The 22,596-nt window shown below is 40.1% G+C and overlaps 1 protein-coding gene across 4 annotated transcripts in view; it reads left to right on the forward strand.

Annotated features, from left to right (window-relative positions):
* SATB1 (SATB homeobox 1) overlaps nt 1–22,596 on the forward strand; it is a 93,817-nt gene that overhangs the window by 15,922 nt on the left and 55,299 nt on the right. For 3 of the 4 annotated variants that reach the window (XM_082307491.1, XM_082307494.1, XM_082307493.1), the window contains exons 2-5: nt 5,982–6,217; nt 9,996–10,172; nt 10,965–11,091; nt 11,819–11,942. In XM_082307491.1, coding sequence (XP_082163617.1) covers nt 6,007–6,217; nt 9,996–10,172; nt 10,965–11,091; nt 11,819–11,942 — 639 coding nt within the window. In that variant the 5' untranslated portion in view covers nt 5,982–6,006. Of the gene's footprint in view, nt 1–3,055; nt 3,127–5,981; nt 6,218–9,995; nt 10,173–10,964; nt 11,092–11,818; nt 11,943–22,596 lie in introns of those variants that run through there. The other variant, XM_082307492.1, reaches the window with a different exon arrangement.

A 22,596-nucleotide genomic window follows, 5' to 3' on the forward strand; every position in this document is an offset into this window, starting at 1 on the left:
TTTTTTTAAAGTTACTATCCTAAACATTTTGGCTATATATCTGCCCATGCAATAATTTATGTTTTCTTTGGCTGATGATGCAACATCATCAACTTTTAGAAACAGCATATTCAAATAGTATGCATTTTATCAATAAAGAAGTTTAATTTTTCTCTTATCTCGTAGCTTGTACAAACTTGTTGCTTTCAAGTTTGGCTAGTTGGGTTACTTTTTTTCCAAGTGCATTGTGGGAAAAAGTTATGTCTGTCTCGCAGTTATTTATTTTGTCAATACGTTACCACCTTTTAGCTTTCACCTTTTACCAGTGGCTTTTGGTCCCGGTCTGCAGACATGATACAGGGAGAGTTTTGTACCGTCCCGCATCGTGGTGGGGCTGCAGTATTTCGCCGCTGTGCGCACGGAGTGATTTATTACTGTTACCTAGGGTGTGTTGTGGATGATTTGGCTGGCCACGGCACCCCGCCGCCTCACCCTCGTCGTGCGGCTGATGCCCTCCACTGAACGGGGACACGCTCACCCAACCCTTGCCGCCTTCTAACGTGCCTGCTGCTTTTCTTTCACCTCAGTCGGTGCCAAGGGGACACGCGCACTTCTTTCTCCCCGGGCGCCCCGCCGCCTCCCCGGGGGCTGCCCCCGCGGCGCGCCCCCACCTGCGGGGGCGCGGGGCCGAGAGCCCCGGCCGCCCCCCTCTCCTCCCCGGGCGCGGAAAGCCCGCTCCGCCCCGCATCGCATCGCAGCGCGCCGCCGCCGCCGCCGTTGTGCACCTGCCCGCCGCGGCCCGGCCCGCGCAGCCTCCGCGCAGAGGGGCGGGGGCTGCGCTGGCGCGGCGCCGGCAGGATATTGTTCAGCCTTCACCCCCGCCCCTCCTCCTCCTCCTCTTCTCCCCCCTCCACGTTCCCCCCACCCCACGCTCCCGCCGGCTCGCCCCCTCCGCCGCAGGCCCCCATCTGCCATGTGCCTGCCTGCGCGGCCCGCGCTGCCTGCGCGGGGCGGCGCTGCCCGCGCGGGGCGGCGGGCATTGTGCGCGGCGCAGGCAGGGCCGCCTCACCCGCACCCGGCTGCCTGCAAATTCGTGCGCGCCCGGAAGCCGCACGCCCTCTTCCCCCGGCCCCCCCGCTCACCTACCGGCGGCGGCGGCCGCCCCCCCGGCCCGGCCCGGCCCGGCGCCCCCTCCCCTCCCCTCACTGCGGTCCCCCTTTGCCACCTCTCTTCTCCCGATCCCCCCCCCGCCTCCGCCGGCCTCCCCTCCCCCACGCCTCTCTCCTTCACCACCACCTCCTCCTCCTCCTCTGCCACTTTCTCTCGCTCTCTCTCCCAGGACGCGTCGGATGATCCGGGGCCGCCGGGGAAGGGCTCCGGGCAGCAGCAGGGAGGCTGCGTCCTCCTCCCGTCTCGGGCTGTAAAAAAAAAAAAAAAAAAAAAAAAAAAAAAAAAGCCGGTGGCCTCGGTGTTATTTTGTATTAAAATGAGGAGGAGGAAGAAGAAGCAGCGGCGGCAGCGGCAGCGAGCGGTAGCGGAGAGGAGGAGAGGAGGCTCTGAGCAGGGGACGGCGGCGGCAGCAGCAGGAGGAGGAGTAGTGATGAGTCAACTAATAATTTAATGGGGACAGAAACAGAGGGGGGGGAGAGAGAGAGAGGAGGGGGGGAGAGAGAGCAGAGCGAGGCAGCTCCGTCCGGGGACACACACACATACACACACACATACATATAGCCATGTAACATCCAGCAACAACCACCAAACCGGCCTAAATAACAACCATACTCAGCCAGCCAGGGGAAACGAGAATTAAAAAAAAAAAAAAAAAAAAAAAAGAGACCAAAAAACAAAGCCTGCCATTATTATTCTTTTTCAATTATTACTGTTTTTTTGCTGGCTTGGTTTTTGTTGTTGTTGGCTTTTTGCAGCCTTTCTATTTTATATTTTTTATCCCTTCTTGCGAGTAACTCTTCTCGGAGTTCCCAGATTTTCTTTTTTTTTTTTTTTTCTTTGCAGAAGCAGAACCAGGTTTTGTTTTTTTTTTTTTTTTTTTTAATAGAGAGGGTTGGGGTTTTTTTTCTCAATTATAATTTCTCCCGGTTTTGGACTCGGAGGGAGTGAAACCTCGTCACTTTTTGTAGTGGTGGTGGTGTGCCTTGTTGTGTGTGTTTCCTTCCTCCCCTCTGTTCTTTTTCTCCCTCCCCTCCTCTCTCGCTCCCTCTCTCCCCCCTCACTCGCACAACAGCCCCCGGTAAATGAGAGGAGACAGGTCCTCTCTGCCTTTTTTTTTTTTTTTTTTTCTTCTCCTCTCCTCCCCGGACCGCAAAGGCGAGATTAAAAGTGGCGTTTTAGTGCCTTTTCCTGCAATTTTCTCTACACTTTTTTTTTTTGTTTTTTTTTTTTTTTTTTTTTAATCTCCAGTAGCGATCTCTGGGGCTGAGGTTTCCGCAGAAAGTTTGGGGGCTGTTACGGTGTGTATTTTTGCGGAGGGGGAGGGGAGCGGGCTCCTTCTGTGTGTGCTGCTCCTCTGGGTGCCTATTGGAGAATAATAGTGTAAGTGACAACCTAGAAGTAGACTTTCTGCTCTTCACACTGGATAGAAAAGCTGCCTTTTTTTTTTCCTTTGCCTTTTTTTTTTTTTTAATAACCCCCTTTCTCACTTGCTCCTGTACGCATTGGTTTTATTTTTGAAAGGATAGCTAGACTTAAGTCACCCTCCACCTCAATTTAAACCTGCTACTTTATTTTTTTATTATTATTATTATGAATTCCTCGTTTTGAGCGTTACACTTGTCTGATCAATTTGATCTTCAGCTCCTTCTTCCGTTGCTAAACCTCGAAAACTGGCGCTCTCAAAAGATATTTAATCTGTATTTTTTGTCCATTGCCATTTTTGCTCATGGCTACTCTGTTTCTCGCTATCTATTTTTGCCCCTCCCCGCCTAGAGGAAAATAGCAACACGAAAAAAAGAGAAAATAAGAGAATATTAGGGGAAGTAGTCCTCAGCTCCGCTGCCCCCCCTTTCCCCCCCTCCAAAAAGGGGGGGGCCTAGAAAACATCAGTCTTGAACTTCTTCCTCTTCAAGAGCTCGGGCTGCAAAGGAAACCTCCTTTGTTTTTGTTATTTATATGCTGTCAAGTTTTGAAGTGGTGAGTTTCGGGTCGGTTTTGCTAATTTCACTCAGAAAACTGCAGTGTTTCTGTTTCTAGATAAGTACTTTGCTTCTTTGTCTCTTTAAAAGGTCACAGGGAAAGCTTGGCCTGGATTGTGAGAGCCATATGGAACGGATAAGTGCGGAGCCTCTCTCAAATGTGATTATGGGTTTTTATGGGGGAGGGAGGGAAGAGGAGGGGAAAGGCATGGGGAGGGGGCTGATTCAGGAGGAGAGAAAGAAATAATATAATACCGGCGGCGTTACATCGCGACAAAAGGAGATACCGCACCGACTCCCATTCAGAAATTGCGCGGTGTGCCCGTACGTGTACGCTGTCTCTGGGAAACTGTGCCTTGAAATTGTGCTCTTCTCTCAATGCCTGTGATGAAAACTTGTAGTTGTGAAAGATGCCTAAATGCGAAACCCGGGGAAACTCTTGGCCTGGAACCGGCGGAGATGATAGTTCTTCCCTGCAACCCTCTCCCTGGGCAGGCCACGCTGGTTGTTGCTCATCACTATTCCAAACTGAGGTTTCAGTGAACTTTAGCCTTGGGCATGGAGTTTAAATGAGTAAATTAGGTGTTTTATGTGCATGTAATTTTGCTTTGTAACATAAAGCTTTTTACAAGATGACTAAGCGGTGAAAGGATGCCGATGGGTGGGTATTCTCAGGCCAAGCGAAAATGACCCATTTGGTGTTTTGGTTGTAGTCAGTGTATTAACTAAACTGCGATCTATCACTTTTATTCACTGTACATGATGTAGTGCGATTCTGACTCATGATGACTAGATACTTTTTGTAGCAAAGAACCTCGGTGCCTTAGAGTACTTCTGAAGTTGCCAAAAGTGACAAGGATTTTCTTGTTTCAGCCTTTTTTTTTTTTTTTAACTCTCCCCCCCCTCCCCTTTTTTTTTCTTTTTTGTTAATCCTCTTATTCTTGAGAGAGACCAGTCTCGGAGAAGCAGTGCTATAGTATGTTAGCAGCGTCAGAAACATCGGAAGATGTTAATGGTTTGAGTCTGTAGTTCTTTGCTTAGGCTGCAGTTAACACGGTTAAAAAAAAAATCTTTTCGAAAAGTGGCTAAAATAGGCACGTTTACTGTTAATGAGACACACGACCTAAACCAGATGGGATCAAGATGAATGGTAAACCTTAGCCTGTCACCTTACAGCATAAGGAAAAATAACGATTTTCTGAACTTTAGCTATTCACTGGCATTCTTGAGGTTGCTTGTAAACGTTCAGATTAATATATTACGTCTTTCTTCACTGTATCGGGAAAAGCAGCATGGTGTTCAAACAAGAAAAAAACAGTTTACAGAATTGTCATTGTCATATATACCAACACCACAGAAGTATATAAAAAAAATCCCAAGATGTTTAGGTTTTAATAGCTTTGCTATGAAATGTGCAGAAAATGTATTGAATTACTAGGCAACTGAAAGAAAGTAGCAATTACCGGATTCACGCCAGTCTTTCTAAATATGATTTCCCCAGTATTAGTATTTGTACTTGCTAATGTAAATACTGCTTCATAAATTAATGTCTAGTCACCTGTCCTTAGTGATTATATTATATACATAACATAATTGTCAGTGTAGTCACACCTTTCTCAGTCAGAGAAAGGTAGGGTAAAATTCCTAACAATCACAACAGTATTGATGAATGAAATCATAACCAGAAAGATGTCTCTGTTCTCAGCAACTGATTGTTTTTTTTTTTTAAATATGCTTGGCAAAATAGATTCTGATGAGTGACAAAAATCCTCAAAACTTACTCCGTTGTGTTCTAGGCTTGGGAGATTTTTAGTGATTTATCTGGAATTGTTATTCATGGATGGAGGTTTCAAAAGTTTATAAAAAGGGAAATATAAGCATGCTAACATATAACTTTTCTTAATTGGCTATTGAAATTACTTCCGTTTTTTGGTTTCAAATAGCTGTTCCAGCATGTATCTTAGCATCACCCAGGGTTTGTTGTTTTTTTTTTTATATTTAAGGGCTTCAGAAGTACTGTAGAAATTGTGGGGTTTTTTTCCCAGCATTGTTTTGTGAGATGCTACCTTCTCAGTTATTTTTCTTAATTCAGTAAACTACTCCATTTAATACTGAAAGCTTAACATCTGAAAAATTTCATCTATCTATTTTGAACTTTGCAAAAGTTGATAAACTCTTTGTATAATATTGGTTAGGAAACTCAAAAGCAACCATCTTCCGCCACTGCTTTCTGAAGTTAAATGTTAAATTCTCTTCTAACTTATTTTTAAGGGGGGGAGGGATTGTAAATGGACAATATTCTACATCTCTAATAAATCTGTTGCTCCCTCAACTAAAGTTTTAACAATCTGTTGTTGTGCATCCATTTTTTTAATCAAGTAGATTGAGAAACGTTTCACTAGAATCTTTTTCTTTCTCTGTCTCTGTCTCTCTCTCTTAGCACAGTAAAAACACCCGGGATTAATAACAAATCTTTCTGTGAGATTTGTAACAATATCTGTGTTGGAGCACATACCTTGACAATCATCATCATTTATATGAGTCTTAGTGTCTCTCAGATTTAGTAGAATATCTCTGAAGATTTTTTTTAAAGGGGTACTCTAGTTGGCTTTTAAAAAATAATTCCACCAGATTATGATGCGATCTGTCTGTAAACTGGGGTATGAGGTCATTTTTTGAGAATAAGTTTGTTTCTTTTAAAAAAGGCATCTTCTTTCCAGTTAAAATAGTTATTTATTCTTCTTTATGAGCTTACAATACATACATCTTTCTCTCTGTACATGTGCAGGCTGTGTACGTATACATATGCGCACACGTGTACAACATATATATTTTTTTTTTGAATCATGGCAGGTGATCTTTAGAGGCGGGACTGAGTATGGATCATTTGAACGAGGCAACTCAGGGGAAAGAACATTCAGAAATGTCTAACAATGTAAGCGATCCGAAGGGTCCACCAGCCAAAATTGCGCGCTTGGAACAGAATGGGAGCCCATTAGGAAGAGGAAGACTTGGAAGTACAGGAACTAAAATGCAAGGAGTGCCTTTAAAACACTCTGGACACCTGATGAAAACTAATATTAGAAAAGGTAACACTTTTGATAATTCTGCATTAGAGAAATATGATTTATAATATTTGGGGGGGGGAGCATACTTTTGCAGACTCTACTTCATTTATATTTGAGGATTAAATCTCCATTCTAAAATACTATATATTCCCAACTCTGATATAAATCACATTTGGGAAATGTAAGCTTCATGCTTGGGTGGAGCATCTTGCTTTACAGGGTGGAGTCTGATTTTTGTTAAGGTAAAGGCTAGCTGCCCTGATTAAAGCAAATTTCTACATTGAAATAGAAGTAATATAATGCATTAATTCTTTGGGTAAGTGTTGGGCTAAGAAACGCAAAAATATGTGAGAGTAAATACCGAACCCCCAAAACAAATTCTCGCCTTTCCTCTTAATGATGGTCCAAGCTTGGAAGGGCAACAGTATTTCCATAACAGTTGCAAGTTGGTTTGAAGGAGAGAGTGTAAATCTTTAGGTATCACATTGGAAAAGTCATTTATGATGTCAATCTTCGCAGTTTATTTTCTTAAGTACAATTCATTATTGAACAATGAACAACTTGGGTGTCATATTTTTCAGTGGCTGGTTTGCTGTAATTAGACATTTACACAAGGAAAAGGCACATTTAGAATCATTGATGTTTGTATATGGATGGCTTTTGTTTGCATTGAAAATACTTTTAATGGACAATAATCTACAAATTTTGTTTATCAAAATGTGTAAGTCTTTTTGACCGTGTCCTGCAGGCTTGCTAATTTAAATCAAAATATGCTGTATGTAATTTGGCAATTGTTTTAAAACAGCCTCTACTTTTCTCAGTATAATCGGTGTATGTGTATAATTCAGATTTTTCTTGCATTTGCTAAGCAAAGTGCAAAATGCAACCAAGACTATTAAACGCACAAAGTTAGAAGGCAGAGGAATTTCATTGTGTCTGATGCATAACATTTATCGTACAATCATTTATTTTTTCCTCGGTTTGGCGAAAACAAAGAATATATTGATCCTGAAATGAACAGACACAGCAGTCCGTATTGTTAGATCTTTATCTATTAAAAATGGAAAAACAGCACTTCAGCAAATTCTTTGGCCTCTGCTCATGATTACCCTATTTATTGATTGTTTGCCAAGAATGTATGCATCTTAAGAAAGCCAGGGTAAGAGCATTAAAAATATAATTTATTACGGCTTTTCAAGCAGAGTGCATTAATATTGTACAGTGAAGCAGTGGGGCTATATAAAAAGGACTTTCTGACGCCTGCAAACATATAAGTTCCATAAATTCCTAAATAGGAGATTTCAGCTGTCTCTGGTATTATGTGATATTTGCACAGCAAACTTTAATGCCAGGACAGTTTTAGACAAGGATTCTACAGACTTCACTGCTCCTTATGGCAGACGTGCTGTTTACACAGACTCGTAAACCTTCAGCAAAAGCTCTAACACTGCCTTCAGGTTTAAATCATGCTGTATTTTTAGCAGCAAGCACTGACCAATGCTCTCCCCTTTAATACTAGAAGGTTATGAAGTTGCTGCACTTGGAGGTCTTGCCAAGTACTAGCAGAAGTGATCAGCCAGCTGAGATTGTGCTCTCCTGTATAACATTTTTCACATTAACAGAAGGACACTAGTGACAGTTTGCTAAAAGATTTAGTGGCTTGATTTGTAGTCAGATGATACCTGTGTCGCACTATCAGGATCCACCTCTGATAATCTATGCTGTACATCAAAATTTGGCCAGGAGGTTCTCCCGTGTTGTTTAAAGCACCACATTTTTCAGAACGCTGCAACTCATGAGACCGCGTACCTGGCAAAAAGTGTGCTGACGTGCAGCGAAGTACCTGTGCATTGCTAGTTTTGTGTCTGATCATAGCTTAATTTGTAGGAACTGATAAGGGAAAAAACAAATACGCTTTAGCTGTTTTTAAGTGTATCTGCACTGTTTGTTAAAATGAAGCTTCGTTTACATTTTATCTTCAGGTATTAGCGGTGAAACTTGTTAAGAATTTTGAGCCCTTACTCTGAGTTAGATGGTAGTAGGTCAAACATCAATTGTGAGAGCCTGGAAGGAAAAAAAAAACCCACCACCTTTTTGCAGATGAAGCGTGTGTGTGTTTTAAAAAGCTCTCCACAGCCTAATTAAAACCAATGAAGAAATCACCAATTTGCATGTACTGCTTTTGCTTTGGTCTTCTCTCCCTTCCTGGCCAGTCTCGCTTAGATTTAAAAAAAAAAAAAACAAGAGAAAAAAAAAAAAAGCTCCTTCCTGCACTGCATAAATATTGGCAAGCTTTTAGTCTTGTCTTTCATGCTGAGCCTATTGGGCAAACTGGAGTGAGTTTGTGAGCTTTTCCAAGCGAGCCTGAAGGGGTTTGTTTGCCAGAGATTGACTCTCTGGTGAGCAGATGTAGTTTAAATATACGTGCTTAAGAGGTATCTTTTTTATCGTGATTTCTTGCTATACGTTAGAGCACAAATCAACAGACGCAGTCTTAAAGCGCGTATCTATTGTAGAGAGTAAATCTTCTTTTTTGACTACGGTACATCTGGTGCACCTTAGCAGGTTAGGAGGTTTCCGTAAGTCTAGAGGGCAGTGGTTATAGAGGCATTAACATTGTAGGACTAATTGGAGTTCCTGGGTGCCCTGTTAAAATAACCCTTGTCATCATTTATGCTAAAGATGATACCCCTCTGGCAGGCTGCCATAAGACAGTTCTGTACATCTGCTTTTAACCCTTTTGCTTTCTGTCATTAAGAGATCCTTACCTGCACTGCTGGAGACAGCGGGACAGGACCGGGGCCTAAAACCGCGGGTCTGAGGTCATGGTGTCATCCGCATCCGTCTGGGAGGCCAGGAGGGATTTTCACAAAGTCTAGAAATCTGATTGCTGGGAGAGACTTTGTCCCTAAAACAGCTTGGGTCATTTGTTACTTCTCTGTCTGTTGTCAAGAGGGAGGAAAAAAATTTAAAAAAAAAGCCAAAGGAAAGGGAAAAAGGTTGTTTGCTTAGTGTTCTGTGTGGCTTAGGGAAGGGTTTGTTGGATGATGCTACAAAACTAGAAATTAGTAATTACTTTCAGGCATACCAAAATAGCAATGAATACCAAAAATGTTGAATGTAAAGTACAGGAGGCAACATAAAAAAAGCCCGAACTGCAGGTACGCTTCTTAAAACGGCATTGAAATCATGATTTGTTTCTTAAAGATGCAAGTGGAAGTAGTGCTCAAGTGCACTCAATGAATGAAGCACGAATTAGTGTTAACTTTTGCCTTGTTTCCTTGTGTACTCTTTTCAGAGCAAATGTATAACACGCAAGGTGATTTGTTGTTGATGTTGAAGGCAATTAAATATTTTTGGCAGGACTAAGAAAGTTTTAATGTTAACGAACAAAATTATGTAGCTGGTACTAAAATGGCTTACAGTGAAGACATCTGCAGTATGTATTTAGGTTCTCATGCTGCCTGCTACTCACAACAAATCAGGCAGGACAGAGAGAATCAACTTCTCTTCAGTCAACCTTGTTATTTGTATAGAAGGTAATTCTTTAATCTGTATCCGATCAAGCGAGGTAAATTTGCATTTCTGCATTTCAGAGAGATGTATGTTTTGTAGAACTTTCTCTTTTTTGGGGAGGGTGAGGGGAAAGGACTCAGGGAATATGTTTATCAAATATTTGTGATGATTCTTGATGCCTCCTCTGCCTGTTCGTACAGGTTTTATTTACATAGCGCTGTATAGACCCACCTACTCTACTATAACTCCAGTTTAATACATTAAATTTCATTTTTTTTAATAGGAAGTATGCTTCCAGTTTTCTGTGTAGTGGAACATTATGAAAATGCCATTGAGTACGATTCTAAGGAGGAGCATGCAGAATTTGTGTTGGTGAGGAAGGATATGCTTTTCAACCAACTGATTGAAATGGCATTGCTATCACTTGGATATTCTCACAGCTCTGCTGCCCAAGCAAAAGGTAAATAAGATTACGAAACTGTACAATGAATTATGTTTGTTTGTGGGGTCTTGGGAGAGGGGCAGGATTTCTTTCAGGAATGCGATGCAGGTTTTACTTCTTAAACTTCTTGCAGATTCTGTCTCTGTATTTTTTTTCCCTTAATGTATTTTTGTTTAGTTAGTGCACGTTTTGTTCGTGGGGAACGTGGAGGTAGATTTTTTTTTTGTTTAAAGAAAAAAAAAAAGACTTCAACTGAATCATTAGTATGCTTATTGACCTTAATAATCTGCTCCACTGAGGATCCACAAGGAAGTGTAAAGCATATTTGAGCAGATGGACTGTTGAGAGTCAACTTGCATTTATGACTGAATATCCAGCTCTGTTTCTTTTATTTTGTTCCTGATGGTTTTATAGACTGCAAAGGATTTTTTTTTTTCGTACTCAGTCCTTGCATTGCAAAATCCTTTCTAATTTATTAAGAGGAATGCTAACTATTATATCATGTCCTATTGAATTCATGGGAACTTAGGAAAATACACTTCTATACATATTAAAAAATCTCTACTGTAATGCATTTGTATAATTTAATAATATAGATAAAGCATATCTTTGGTGGTGTGTGGGTGGGGGTTTTTGGGGGGTGTGCTCTTTTGTCTTGCCAGATTTAAGAGGCTAGAAACAAAGGTGGTGATCTTGTTAAAATCAGATGTTTATTTTGCCCCTAGGAATTAATAGGTAAATTACTTTCTTTCAATTTTTCCTGCCCTTCTTGCCCACTCCCCCTCCCCTTAAAAAATGAAAATCCCACAGGGCTTATCCAGGTTGGGAAGTGGAATCCAGTTCCACTCTCCTATGTGACAGATGCCCCTGATGCTACAGTAGCAGACATGCTGCAAGACGTGTATCATGTGGTCACACTGAAAATCCAGTTACACAGGTAAGTTGCATACCAGTTCTGGGACGTGAACTGTTACTTGTCTGCTCTTACTGTTAATATTGCTTGTATTTAATTCCCACTGTGCTGTGTGCTCAAAGTACAAAGGCTTATCTAAATTCCTTTTTAGTTACTCTAATTCTTCTTTAACTTACAGTATACTATTGCAGAAAACTTTTATAGCTCTGATACATAGATTTTCTTTGGATATCTCATTAAAACTATATTGCATTTTAGTCAATTAAATGATGCATTACAAGAAGGCATTTTACATAAAGTTTACTTAAGAGAAAAATATTTTTGCATATCATGAACAGTACCATCTGTGTGCATTTTGTAAAAGAATGACTTGCTCACACTTATTGTTGCTGTCTAGGTTCTTAAATTTCACGGTAACAAAAAAGAAAAAAACGGTTAATATATTAATGCTTTTCATGATCAGTCGTGAGAAAGCATTACACCTTAAATTGTTTTACCAAGCGCATCAGAGCAGGAAGGTAGAAGTAACATGAAAAAATAGTCGCCACATGCAGCTGATGTATAATTCATGCATCAATACAGCAGATGTGTTGTATAAAGTAATTAACTAATCGGAACAATCAGGAGACCGAGAGCAATCTCCAGATGCATCTGCTTGATGCGCAAAATGAAATCTGTCTGTCTTAAAGGAATGTTCTGCAGCAGGATGCAATCTTGTAATAATCCCTTTTCTAATCTGTGTTTCAAATAGTTGCCCTAAACTAGAAGACTTGCCTCCTGAACAATGGTCTCACACAACAGTAAGAAATGCTCTGAAGGACTTACTGAAGGATATGAACCAGAGTTCATTGGCCAAGGAATGTCCCCTTTCACAGGTACTTAGCATAACATGTAATAAATAATAAAGCACTATAGGCAACGCTGATGTGAGATTTGAGATTTCTACAGACTGTAGCAAGTAGTACCCGTGGAGTGAATCTGCCAAAAATGCAAATTCATTTGACCACTTCATGATCTTTATAAATATGCCTGATTCATTTTGAACATAGTCTTACAACGTTTCCCATGGGGAGTCGTGAAAGGTTGTTTACACCACACTAAAATTGTCTCACAGCAAACTGGATTTTAACTGGTTTTTGTCTTCAGTCTTTGAACTGCTTTGATGTAACTACTTTTTTCAAGCACATGTGTTCAAGATGTTAAAAGGCTCTTTACTTACTGCTGTCAAAAGTACTATTGAATCTGAATGCTTGTTAGATAACCTACAGTAGTTTTAAATGCTAATTCCTAAAATGAGACAGCCTTTGGCATGCTATATGAGAAGGGAATAAAGAATAAAGCTCTTTGGATGATGTGTTGTTGTTGCAAACAACCAAAGGAAAATCAGCCATTTATTAGTTCTAATCAAAATATACCTAAACAAAAGTGAAACCTCAATTTATGCGTTGCTAAATATTGAACTGATGCTTCCTTAAGCCTTAGTCGTATTGTTCTTTTTTGCCATTTTTTTTGGTCATTCTTTTGTCAAATTACTGTGAAGGCGCAACTTATTTTTCTATGCAGTACGGTGTCCAATGATGCTGTGGTGGGAAAATCATATTTATTTTTATCTTTTAAATTTTAAAATGTATTTTGTTGTGGTGCAGTGAAGACAAATTGAGTATGCAAATAAATGATGCTAGCTGTGGTAGGGAGGGGAAAAGGAAACTAAGGAAGTCAAGGTATTTTTATGGGGATTTTATTTCTCTTGCTCAGAATATTGGAGTCTTTGTCTCCGAAAGACTTCAGTTAATCTATAGAGGACTACTCTCTTTCTCTGTTTGTCTTTCCAGCAGATATATTAGCAGGCTGTTTTCCCAGCACTTTTTTTCCCCTAAGGTTAGATTGTTTTCAGTGATGTGGCTCCAATATAGGAAGTTTTGAAGTGGAAATAATAAAAATTATCTTCACTGGTTGCAAACCATTCTGGTAATATGTCCGCAAAGTTATCTTGTACGTACCTACTATAAAAGCATGTGAGCTTTTGCACTGCTGGCTTATGGAGGCTGCAGATAATTTGGGATTTTTCTACATTTTAATCTAATCATGCTAATTTTTACTTGATACTGATGAAAAGCAAGTAAATTCTATTGAGATGGAATATTTCATTTCTGTTTGGACATAGTGTTTCACATAGCAGCTTCTGTATATATGTAGGTGATGCAATGATAAAGCAGAAAAAAGTTTATAAAAGGAATACTTCACTAGAGATGGTATCGTGGTACTGGAGACAATTCAATAATTACACTCTTTTAAAAAGTCGTTTTTAAACTATACCGAATTTTTCTATAATAGTGTTAATGGACAAAAACCATCTTCCCTGATAACAGCTCTTGAAGTTAGCACTTGAGATGACCAAAACCCCACGTTACAGAACTCTGATTTGGGGCTGTTTGTTTCCTGTTTTGCACTTCTTTATTTGTAAAAGAACAGACTAAAAGCCGTGAGCTTCTTTCTGTTGTTAAAAGCATGCTTATTACTTTTGTCATCTCTTTCTTCACCAGTGCTCCGGTAGTTGAGTTGCAAGAATTTAAATAGCTTCTGCTTTTCTCTTTTCTTTAAAGACCAAATCACATTAAGCTTAAAATACATTTGTTTAACTTTGGGAAAAACAAGCTGTTACAGTGGTTGATCAAGAGCCCATCAGTCAGTCTAAATCTTCCCATTTCCCGGGAGCTTGAGTTGATTTGACGGTGTCCTTTTCACATGACTGAATTGATCTGAATGGTTCCCATATTTACCTAACTAATAACTCATTGTATATCGCTGCTATGGAAAGGACACTGATTTAAGAGTGTTTGTGTTTTGTGAAACATATTAAATTTGGAGAATTTCCCCGCAGTGTTGTGCTGCTGCAACAGAGGTGAGAAGTAAGAGCAAGGCGGGGGTCGGGAGGCAATGTTTCCTTGGAGGGTCCATCAAAATGCCAGCATGGGAGACTCTGAGAGCACAGAAGTGGTCTCTCCTGTTATGTACTTCCATGGGCATAGGTAATGCCATATGAAATGCTTCATCACAAATGCAAACTAATGCAGTGACACTGTACCATAACTTAACACTGTTATGGATATAATTTATTAACCACAGAAAAATGACTCAAAGTGGAAACGAGAGTAGTTATCATTTTTTGTCACTGTCATTGGCAGTACTCTATTTTGTGTAGGTATGGAAGGATTTGTTGTAAAGTATTTAAGTTGCTGTGCTCAATGCGTGGCATCTCTGAAGCCCCATCTAAGTATGGAAAACTGAGAATCATCTTCCTCACTTAGAATTTACTGTATTTTCTTAATTAATCTTGCATTTTGTCTATTAAAAAATTGCTCATATTTATTCAGAATATTGATATTCTATGTACTGCAAAAAAACGCAAGCAAACTATTTTTATAGTGCAGATATATTTAATAGCTTGAAAATATGTGAGCAAACAAACTTTGAGATCCAGCTTGTCTTAATTAGAGAGTCTTGAAAACTTAAAGGCATCATCTACTTGAGTGGATTTTCTTTTTTTTTTTTTTTTAAATTTTTTTTTTTTGCTATTTGCTTTCTTGTCCAACTAAAACCTTGGGGCGTACAGGTATGAACTCTTCATGCCTTCCTCAATATAAAACCACTGTGACTTTTGCTTTCATTAGGAGAGTTGAATACGTGGCCTCTTTTGAGGCTATGGTAATTGTCTCGCTCTGTGACTGCTGTGGCCACCCCCAAAGGCCAGGTTTATCGCTCAGTATATGAGCTCGCATCATGGGAAATCCCCGTTGACATGACTTGGAGTGCTCAGGACGGACTGGAGCAAATGCATGGCTCTGAATTGCCGTGGAATCGCAAGCATCTGTCCAGAGGTTTAGTCTCAAATTTTTGGTATCAAGCAGGCAAGGCAAAAGGATGCTGCAAATTTTGCATGGAAAAGCCAAGCCTGTTTTGAATTATGTGCTGCAGTTTGTATTTTCATGCATTACCTTGGGTTTGCAGATTTTATTGCTAGAGACTAGCAGCATACGCAGATGCCGGGTTGAAGACTTCTTGTGTTTGATACGCACGGCTCACTTCATTTCTGCTTCCTCTCCAGACCTCTTTTGATGGGGAAGGCAACTTGGAATTTAATCTAGGGCTCAATTTTGTGCCATCTTGTGCATTCCATTAAATTGGCGCATCTCGCGAGTGGCCTAGATCTCATTTCCCTCCTGTTTTGGTTTTTCAGTCTCCAAAGGGTTGTAAAGAAATTGTTCTACCATCAATTCTTATTTCCAACCCCTTGCACAGAAGCTCTACCCTACCTCAGTCTGTAGGGAGCTGCTCTAAAGTGATCAGGCAGGCAGGCCTGTTGCATTTATTTATTTAATGTTAGTCCTTCCATCTCTCTACTCAGCCTTAGTCCTAGCATTTTCATACTTCACTTTGACAGTTTTGCTCTGATTTGGTTTTTAGTGCAGAAGTCTCTTATTACTTCCACAGTTAAAATAACTGAAATACTACAGGCTGTATTTATACTGATATTAATAAGGGATTTTTTTTGTTTTGTCCCTGTTGAATTATCGTCTCTCTCACTCTCTCTGAGTATATATAGTTAGATAAGCTTTTATGAGGGAGAGGAAAGCAACGTGGGCTGTTGGCCCAAGAAAAGGCTGGAAATTCTTTTGATAATTTTGGAACAAACTCACTGTGTGCTTTTGAACATTTAGATGTTCCCCTTATCTTGAGTTCCTGTAACGTTTTCCAGGAAAGGAAGATAACAAGTCACCTACCAAACGAAGAGATTGTAGAGATTAATTAGTATCTGGGCACTGCTTTGAAAATATGGCAGTGATCAAATGACATTGACTTTCCCACTGGTGTTATCAACCTGAATTTTTTCTACAAAAAGATTTTCTAAATGGTTGTTGTTAGTATTCACAAACAGGTTTGGTTTTTCAATTTTTTTTTTCCCCGCACTTTATGAAGCCACTGCAAAAGCACTTCTGAAGCAAGGTATTCATTCTTTCTCTTCCCCCATAGTATAGGTAGCCTAACTCAGGACATCCAATAGCCAGTGCATTATAGATGAGAAAATCCAGGCCTGATGTATAGTAGAATATCAAATCTTATGGTTTATTATGTTGTAAAATATTTTTTAGGGGACATGGACTATATCCAGAGTCTGTGATACTTATGGACAATAGTAATTTATGTGCATTGTATTACTATTTTGATTTTTTTTTTAAGATATTTGTGTGTTCTTGATGATGAAGGAATTGCATTTTTTTCAGTTAGAGGGATATATATACGCTTGCATTCCATAAAACGTATGCATACACAGAACAAGTGCTGGTATGATACTGAAGTCTGAATAGTTTTGCGCTTGTGATAAATATAGCTATCCTGACTGCATTTTGATCAAATTTCCATGCTGTAGTTAATGACTGTCTGCATCTGACATGGGCACAATATAGATCATATACTTTCTTTTTTGTTCGGATATCCTGCCCTGAATTTGCGTGCTGTTTTATGCAGACATTGTGCAGGCTCTATGTGATCTGGCAGAGACGCCAGACAGAAAGCTTGATCGGAACATCAGTGTCTCTCAGTTCACCTGATCTGAACGCACCTGGCCATCACAGCAAATAAGCAGCGTAATAGAAATCCTCTGGCATTTCCTCGCTGCTGTTCTGACTCCCCCACCCCTCCAAAATCCCAACCAAAAAAAGTTGCATTTGCTAAAATTAAAATTTCTAGACCTACAAATAACCAAGGAATGAGCTATTAAGAGTTGCCAAAATGCATACTTTTTATGAGCAATTTTTGATTCATGCTTTACAAAACAGAAAGGTGTTTTTTGCCGTCCCCTTTCAATTTTACCTGCCTAGACCTGAGATCAAGTCCTTGGATTTCATTGTTGCTTGTGATTCTCTTCTCTCCTTCTCTCTTCTTCCTCCTCCTCCCCTCCCCCAGTAATTAATAACCTGAGTAAGGAATGCAGCTCCTTTTTCTACTTTAGAAGTTACTATGCTTTAGATTTTAAAGATGTCATTAATTATTTCAGGGAAGTAAATCCTTGAGGGCCTGGGCTCAGGTTTTGGCAGGCAGGGCCTTTTAACCCACCCCTCAGTTGCTCAAGAGCATTCACTCTGATGTCTCTTCAAGCTGACGTGGTATCTGGATTTTTAAAAGATTTTCAGTTAACTATTAAAATTTGTGCCTGTGATTTTTAGTCGTCCAGGTAAAACAGGCAGTACAGAGCCTCTTGCTAATGGGGTGGGGAGGATGAAATACGCAACATTGGTAGAGCCGTGTGAGGAAGTTTGTGGGATACTCAACCTTTCAATAGCCTGATCTTTTGGTCACTGATTTATGTTCTCTAGATGCATCTAAACACTCTCAGTGTTAAAGCTATGTCAGTCTAGAACTGTTTTATCTAGGCAGTGCCCTATCGAAGGAGAAAATATATAGCTATTTTTTTTATGCATCTTCATTAGAATTAACTACGATGAGGACATCCAAGTACCTTTCCAAAACAGTTATGGGGCCTGGACTTGATGGGGAGTGTACCTTGTTTCTCAAATAAATGCAGTTTCTGACTTCAGAGGACTCTATAAGGTGTCGGCGTGTCCCTTAGTATCTGTTCTGTCATGAGGTCTTGTGTTTCTGCTTCTGAAAAAGTAGAGAAGAGTCCAATAGAGGGATGGTGCTAGTGTTGATTCCTGCCCCCCCCAAGTGAGCTGTATGGAGGTATAACCAGCTGTCTTTTGCCAGGCTCTCCTCTGAACAAAGTACAAAATTCATACTTCTTAAGGGAATAACATTTTTGGGACCGTGCTCCCCACCTTGTGTGCGAACTGCTTGGGATTGTATCTCAGCAGTTTTGAGAACTATGTCATGTGAATGATTATCTGCATCATATGGACTTTAAGTTTTAAGGAAGTGACAGAATAAAAAAGGAACACAGTGCATTTTCTTCTGATAACGTTTTCCTTCTAAAACGTGCATGTGTTGTAGAACTGAGCCCTACTCAACTTCTGTTTTCACTCAGTGGTTCTGAGAATGGTATATAGAATAACTCACATTTTAAGTATTTGCGGTGATGTTCTTCTTTTTATATATGTATATACATATAGCCATGCTTTTTTTTTTTTTTCTTTTCACATTTGGTAGGTTAAGAGGCAGTCAAGTAATGCACTGCTACAAAATTCTGTATTCATTCGTTCATATTTCTTGCATACTTCTTAACGCAGTCGTGGCTGAGTGCGAACCCTGATTTTTTTTTTTTCCTCATAACTTTATTAGAGGGTTAACAAGCCACTCTTCCAGTGTTCTTTAAAGCAAGATTGCAAATAAGTCTTTTTTTTCTTCTTATTGGCAAATTGTTGGCTGTAGAGTACTGCACAAGTATAAACAACATGAGAGATCCTTTAACATAACATGAGAGAGCCTTTAGATGCTTTGCTCCCTAGCTTTGGAACTCATTGCCAATTGAAGTAAGGAAAGCTCTGGCTGTTGGGACTTTTAAATCTAGACTTAAAAGTTATTTGTTCTGTTTAGCATTTTTAAAATTATTCTATTAGGAATTGTATGTGCTTCAGTTTTAATTTTAACTCATAATGATTGTAAAGCACCCTGGGATGCTTGCATGAAGGGCGCTACAGAAACCCAAGATTGTATTGTACTGTGTTGTAATGTATTGTATTATTACATGGTGCTGGAGTTGGACCACGGACAATTCATATAGAAAGCATTTGAATACTTAGCTAAAGATAAGGAGTGCGTTTGGGGGGGTACTGTCTCTTCTTGCTTCTTTTCCCCCTTTTTTGTCAGTTATTTTATTAAACTAAATTAACATGGCAGTTATTCCCTAAGAAATGCCAGCATAATTTACTGCTGCAAAGGGGCTCAAAATGTAAACCAGATGATAAACTAAAAATAAAAAAGTCCACATTAAGATTTAATTGCACTTCCCTTTCTATATTACGTTCTTATGTAAAATACATTACAAAACAGTACTTTCTTTATCACTTCCTTCACTTTTCACTGAATTTCATTAACAATAAAGAAATATATTGTCTCTGTTTCAGTAATGTCACTTGACAGTTAATCCCTTAACTTGATGTACATGTCTTTAAGATTTTTTTTTTTTATTTTATTTTATTTTTTATAAAGAACATGATAGCACTGACTGGAGCCAAGTATTGCACAACCATGTGATTTGCAAGTTTCCCAGCTCGCAGCTTTGCCAGTGCAGGTCAATTCACACCTGCCACACTTATGCCATTCTGGTCCTCATGTTGCTTTTCCTCGGTGATTGTCAGAGGTAGAGAGAGTTGTGCGTGCGGCTCCTTCCTTCCCCCCTCCCTCCCCGCTCCAAATGTGTGGTAAAACTTGTGCATTGGAAGTGTCTGCTCAGGAATTAAATGGAGTTTAATTTCTGTCCATTAGGAAGCTGCTATCCACATCGCCAATTAAGCCTTCTATTTAAAGGGCGAGGAGATACGTATGTCTACATCTTAATCACTGCTGCGACTGGTTTGCAGAGACCTTCCCTGACTGGTTCAGTTATTACTAGCAGTGGTGGGAGGCAGAGAGCAGCGTGGTTATAAAACCTACCCAAAAGCTAAGCAAATTCTGTAGGTGCTGTAGCGTCACTGTCAGCAGATTTAAAGCTGAGGTACGTCTGTGCTAGGGGATGCAGGGGTGTAGGCATAAAGATGCGTCTGGAGAGAATTACTTGAATTGGTAATAATCTTTTACCTGACAGGAAAGAAAGCGAAGCAGGACCCTCTTATTGAGAGGCAATGCTAAGAGACGAGCAACTCTCACCTTGTCAGACCAGACTCCTTGCAGTGCTTGGCTGTAATCATCGCTTAGAAGAAGAGAGATGCATTTCTCAAACAGACCCTGAGCAAAACTCTCAAAGCTGGCTCCCTCCCCCCCCTTTTTTTCTTTTTTAATTAATAATTAGGTTCTTCCTTTTTATTTCCAAGAAACATGGTAGGAAAACCTAAGACGAGGGTGAGCTTTGTCTCTCTTTCCTTGGACGCTTCTTTAAGAACAGCATAAATAGTATCAGATTCCCCTGGTGCCTTGCAGCAGTGAACAGAGGACAGGTTTTTCAGGACAGCAGCAACCTCAGACCTGCCTCACTCCAAGCCATGGAATAAACTACTCAAAAGGGAAAATTTCTGTTCCCCAAGGGTGGGAACACATGAAAGGTTCTCCTCATATACACCTGTCTCTTAATTATTTTTAATTTATTTTTTAAGTACTAAGATTTCCTACACTGAGAGTTGCAGTTCTTTCGTAAGCTTGCACCAGAAAAAGGGGGGAAACTGCACTAAAGCATAATCTGTGCCTGGTGGCTGTGCCACTTTTCCAAAGGATTTTATACTTTTTAGCAAACTGTCATGGAAAAGAATGGGTTTTGTGATGATGAAAAACTGAGGCTCATGCGAAGGACATTAGTGTCAATGGCCTTTCTAGAGATGGAGAGGAGATTTCAGCTCCTGAAGTTTACCTGGTGTGTTTGTATTTGAATCAGTATATCTAGGCTCGCTCAGAATTGTGGAGGTTTACTTACATGCATGTATCACAATAAAATCCCACCAAAATATACTTGCCAGATAGTATGTCCCCAAGCTCTTAAAGCACTTTTTGTAAGGAGGAGCTTTATGTGCTAAAGCTAATCTAGCTACACTTTTTTAATTTATAGAGAGATATATATAAGGGGTAACTAAGAAAAAATTATGAATGAATAGATCCTCAAAGTGCATGTCCATATTCCACATGGAAAGCTAGCTGGAACATTTCTCTTTCGAGATACCTTCATTGAGTTTTGCATCTTTTTATGAATTCTTTGGAGCATCTATACTTTTCACAAACTCTTGTCAGTGAAAGGCAGCAACACAGAGGCGAAACTAGTATCTTGGCTAACATAGCTGCTTAAAATGTCACCTTCATTTGATTTAACTTAGCAGAAGTTAAGAATCCATAGCAAATTTCGTGCTATAACTCATTTTTTCTCCTGGCATATTTTTAGATTTTTCTTAGGACAGAAAGAAGTTTGTTCATGTGTTTTTAGCAGCATAAATATCTTCACAGAATTTGGGTCTATATGATTAAGAGTAATCACAAGTACAGGTGGCTTACAAAGAGGCACATGGCCTGAAACAATAAATCTGACACTTAACCATTTAAACAAAGAATAGGCAGGGGATGTTACATTTGGCACTAGAGGGGTATTTAAGCAAGCAATCAGAGGCGTGAGAGATGCGCTGACTAGCAGAGGAAATTAATGAAGTTCAAACTAAAAGCTAGTCATACATTTTAAAAAAAAGTATGTATCTAGTGAAAGAGATTACCATGGGATGTGGTGAAAGATCCAGCACAAGAAGTCTTCAGATCAGTATCAGATGTTTGCTCTAGATCAGCCACAGGTAACTTGGCTGCATTCAGAAATTGATAGATGAACTGCTAGGGTCTGTTTTTATGTAGAGTCCAAATAGATGCTCAAAATGGTCCCTTTTGGCTTTAAAAATCTGCAAAAACTTGTGTAGAAACAGGAGAAGAGATCAAAGAAGAAGCTTATCCTAAACACCAAAAGAAATTCAGCAAGACAACTGTTAGTGCTACTGAGTCTGATGACTTCTTGTCTGGACATTGTGCCTTAGGGCTCAACTTCATGCCAGACATCTGATGCTTTGCCTAGCAGAACAGTGGAATCTGAGAAGAGACTTGCTGAAAATCATGTCCTATTTCCCAGCAAGGAAATCTTCCTTAACGTGGTGGATAATGCTAAGCAATTTTGAAGAGCCTTTTACAAAAGCTGTAGTGGAAAAGAACCATTGTGGTTGGTTGAGGATAGAACAGTTACCACCATGGCTATCAAGTGAATGTATATACTTCATTTTTGTGGAAAAGTTTTATGTGCCCAAAGCTGCATTTAATGCATTAATAGATATAAAATGTTGCCTATCACATGAAGCATTTGCATTAGGATAGCATTTGGAAGCATGTGTATTAGATTAGCATTTCCAGATAGGAAACAAGTCAGAAGTGTTCTGACCTGCCTGGAACAGAGTGGTTGGAAATAAAAGCAAGCCACCTGAGAGGAAGGCTGAAGGTGTCTCTTACTCTGGATTTTCACCAGATCAGTCTGTGAGTTCTCCAAGGCCCCACCTACCCCAACCTTTATTCCTGTGCAAGAAACGCTGGTTTGCTCTGTCCACATCAGTTGTGCATGATCTGGATTGTCCTCCTGGGCTCCAGCTTTCTCGAGTCTTGTTCCTTGTGTCCCGAGGAGAAGAGGCGAGCGTAGGCACTCAGGCTTCACGTAGTGTATTGCCTAGCATAGGAACAGCAGCAGCCTGGAGAGGGAAATGGTTGGGGCTGAGGACCCTGTCTCCACATTACAGGACTGGGAGGGAGGGATGGAGCTTACCCTGGAGTAGCTCCACTCTGGTCCTGTGGACTTGAAGTCTAGCCACGGTTGGAGCACAGCTTCTGGGTTTAGCTTAATCCAGCAGAAGT

Source organism: Platalea leucorodia (assembly GCF_965183815.1).
Source record: "Platalea leucorodia genome assembly, chromosome: 1".
Classification (NCBI taxonomy): domain Eukaryota; kingdom Metazoa; phylum Chordata; class Aves; order Pelecaniformes; family Threskiornithidae; genus Platalea; species Platalea leucorodia.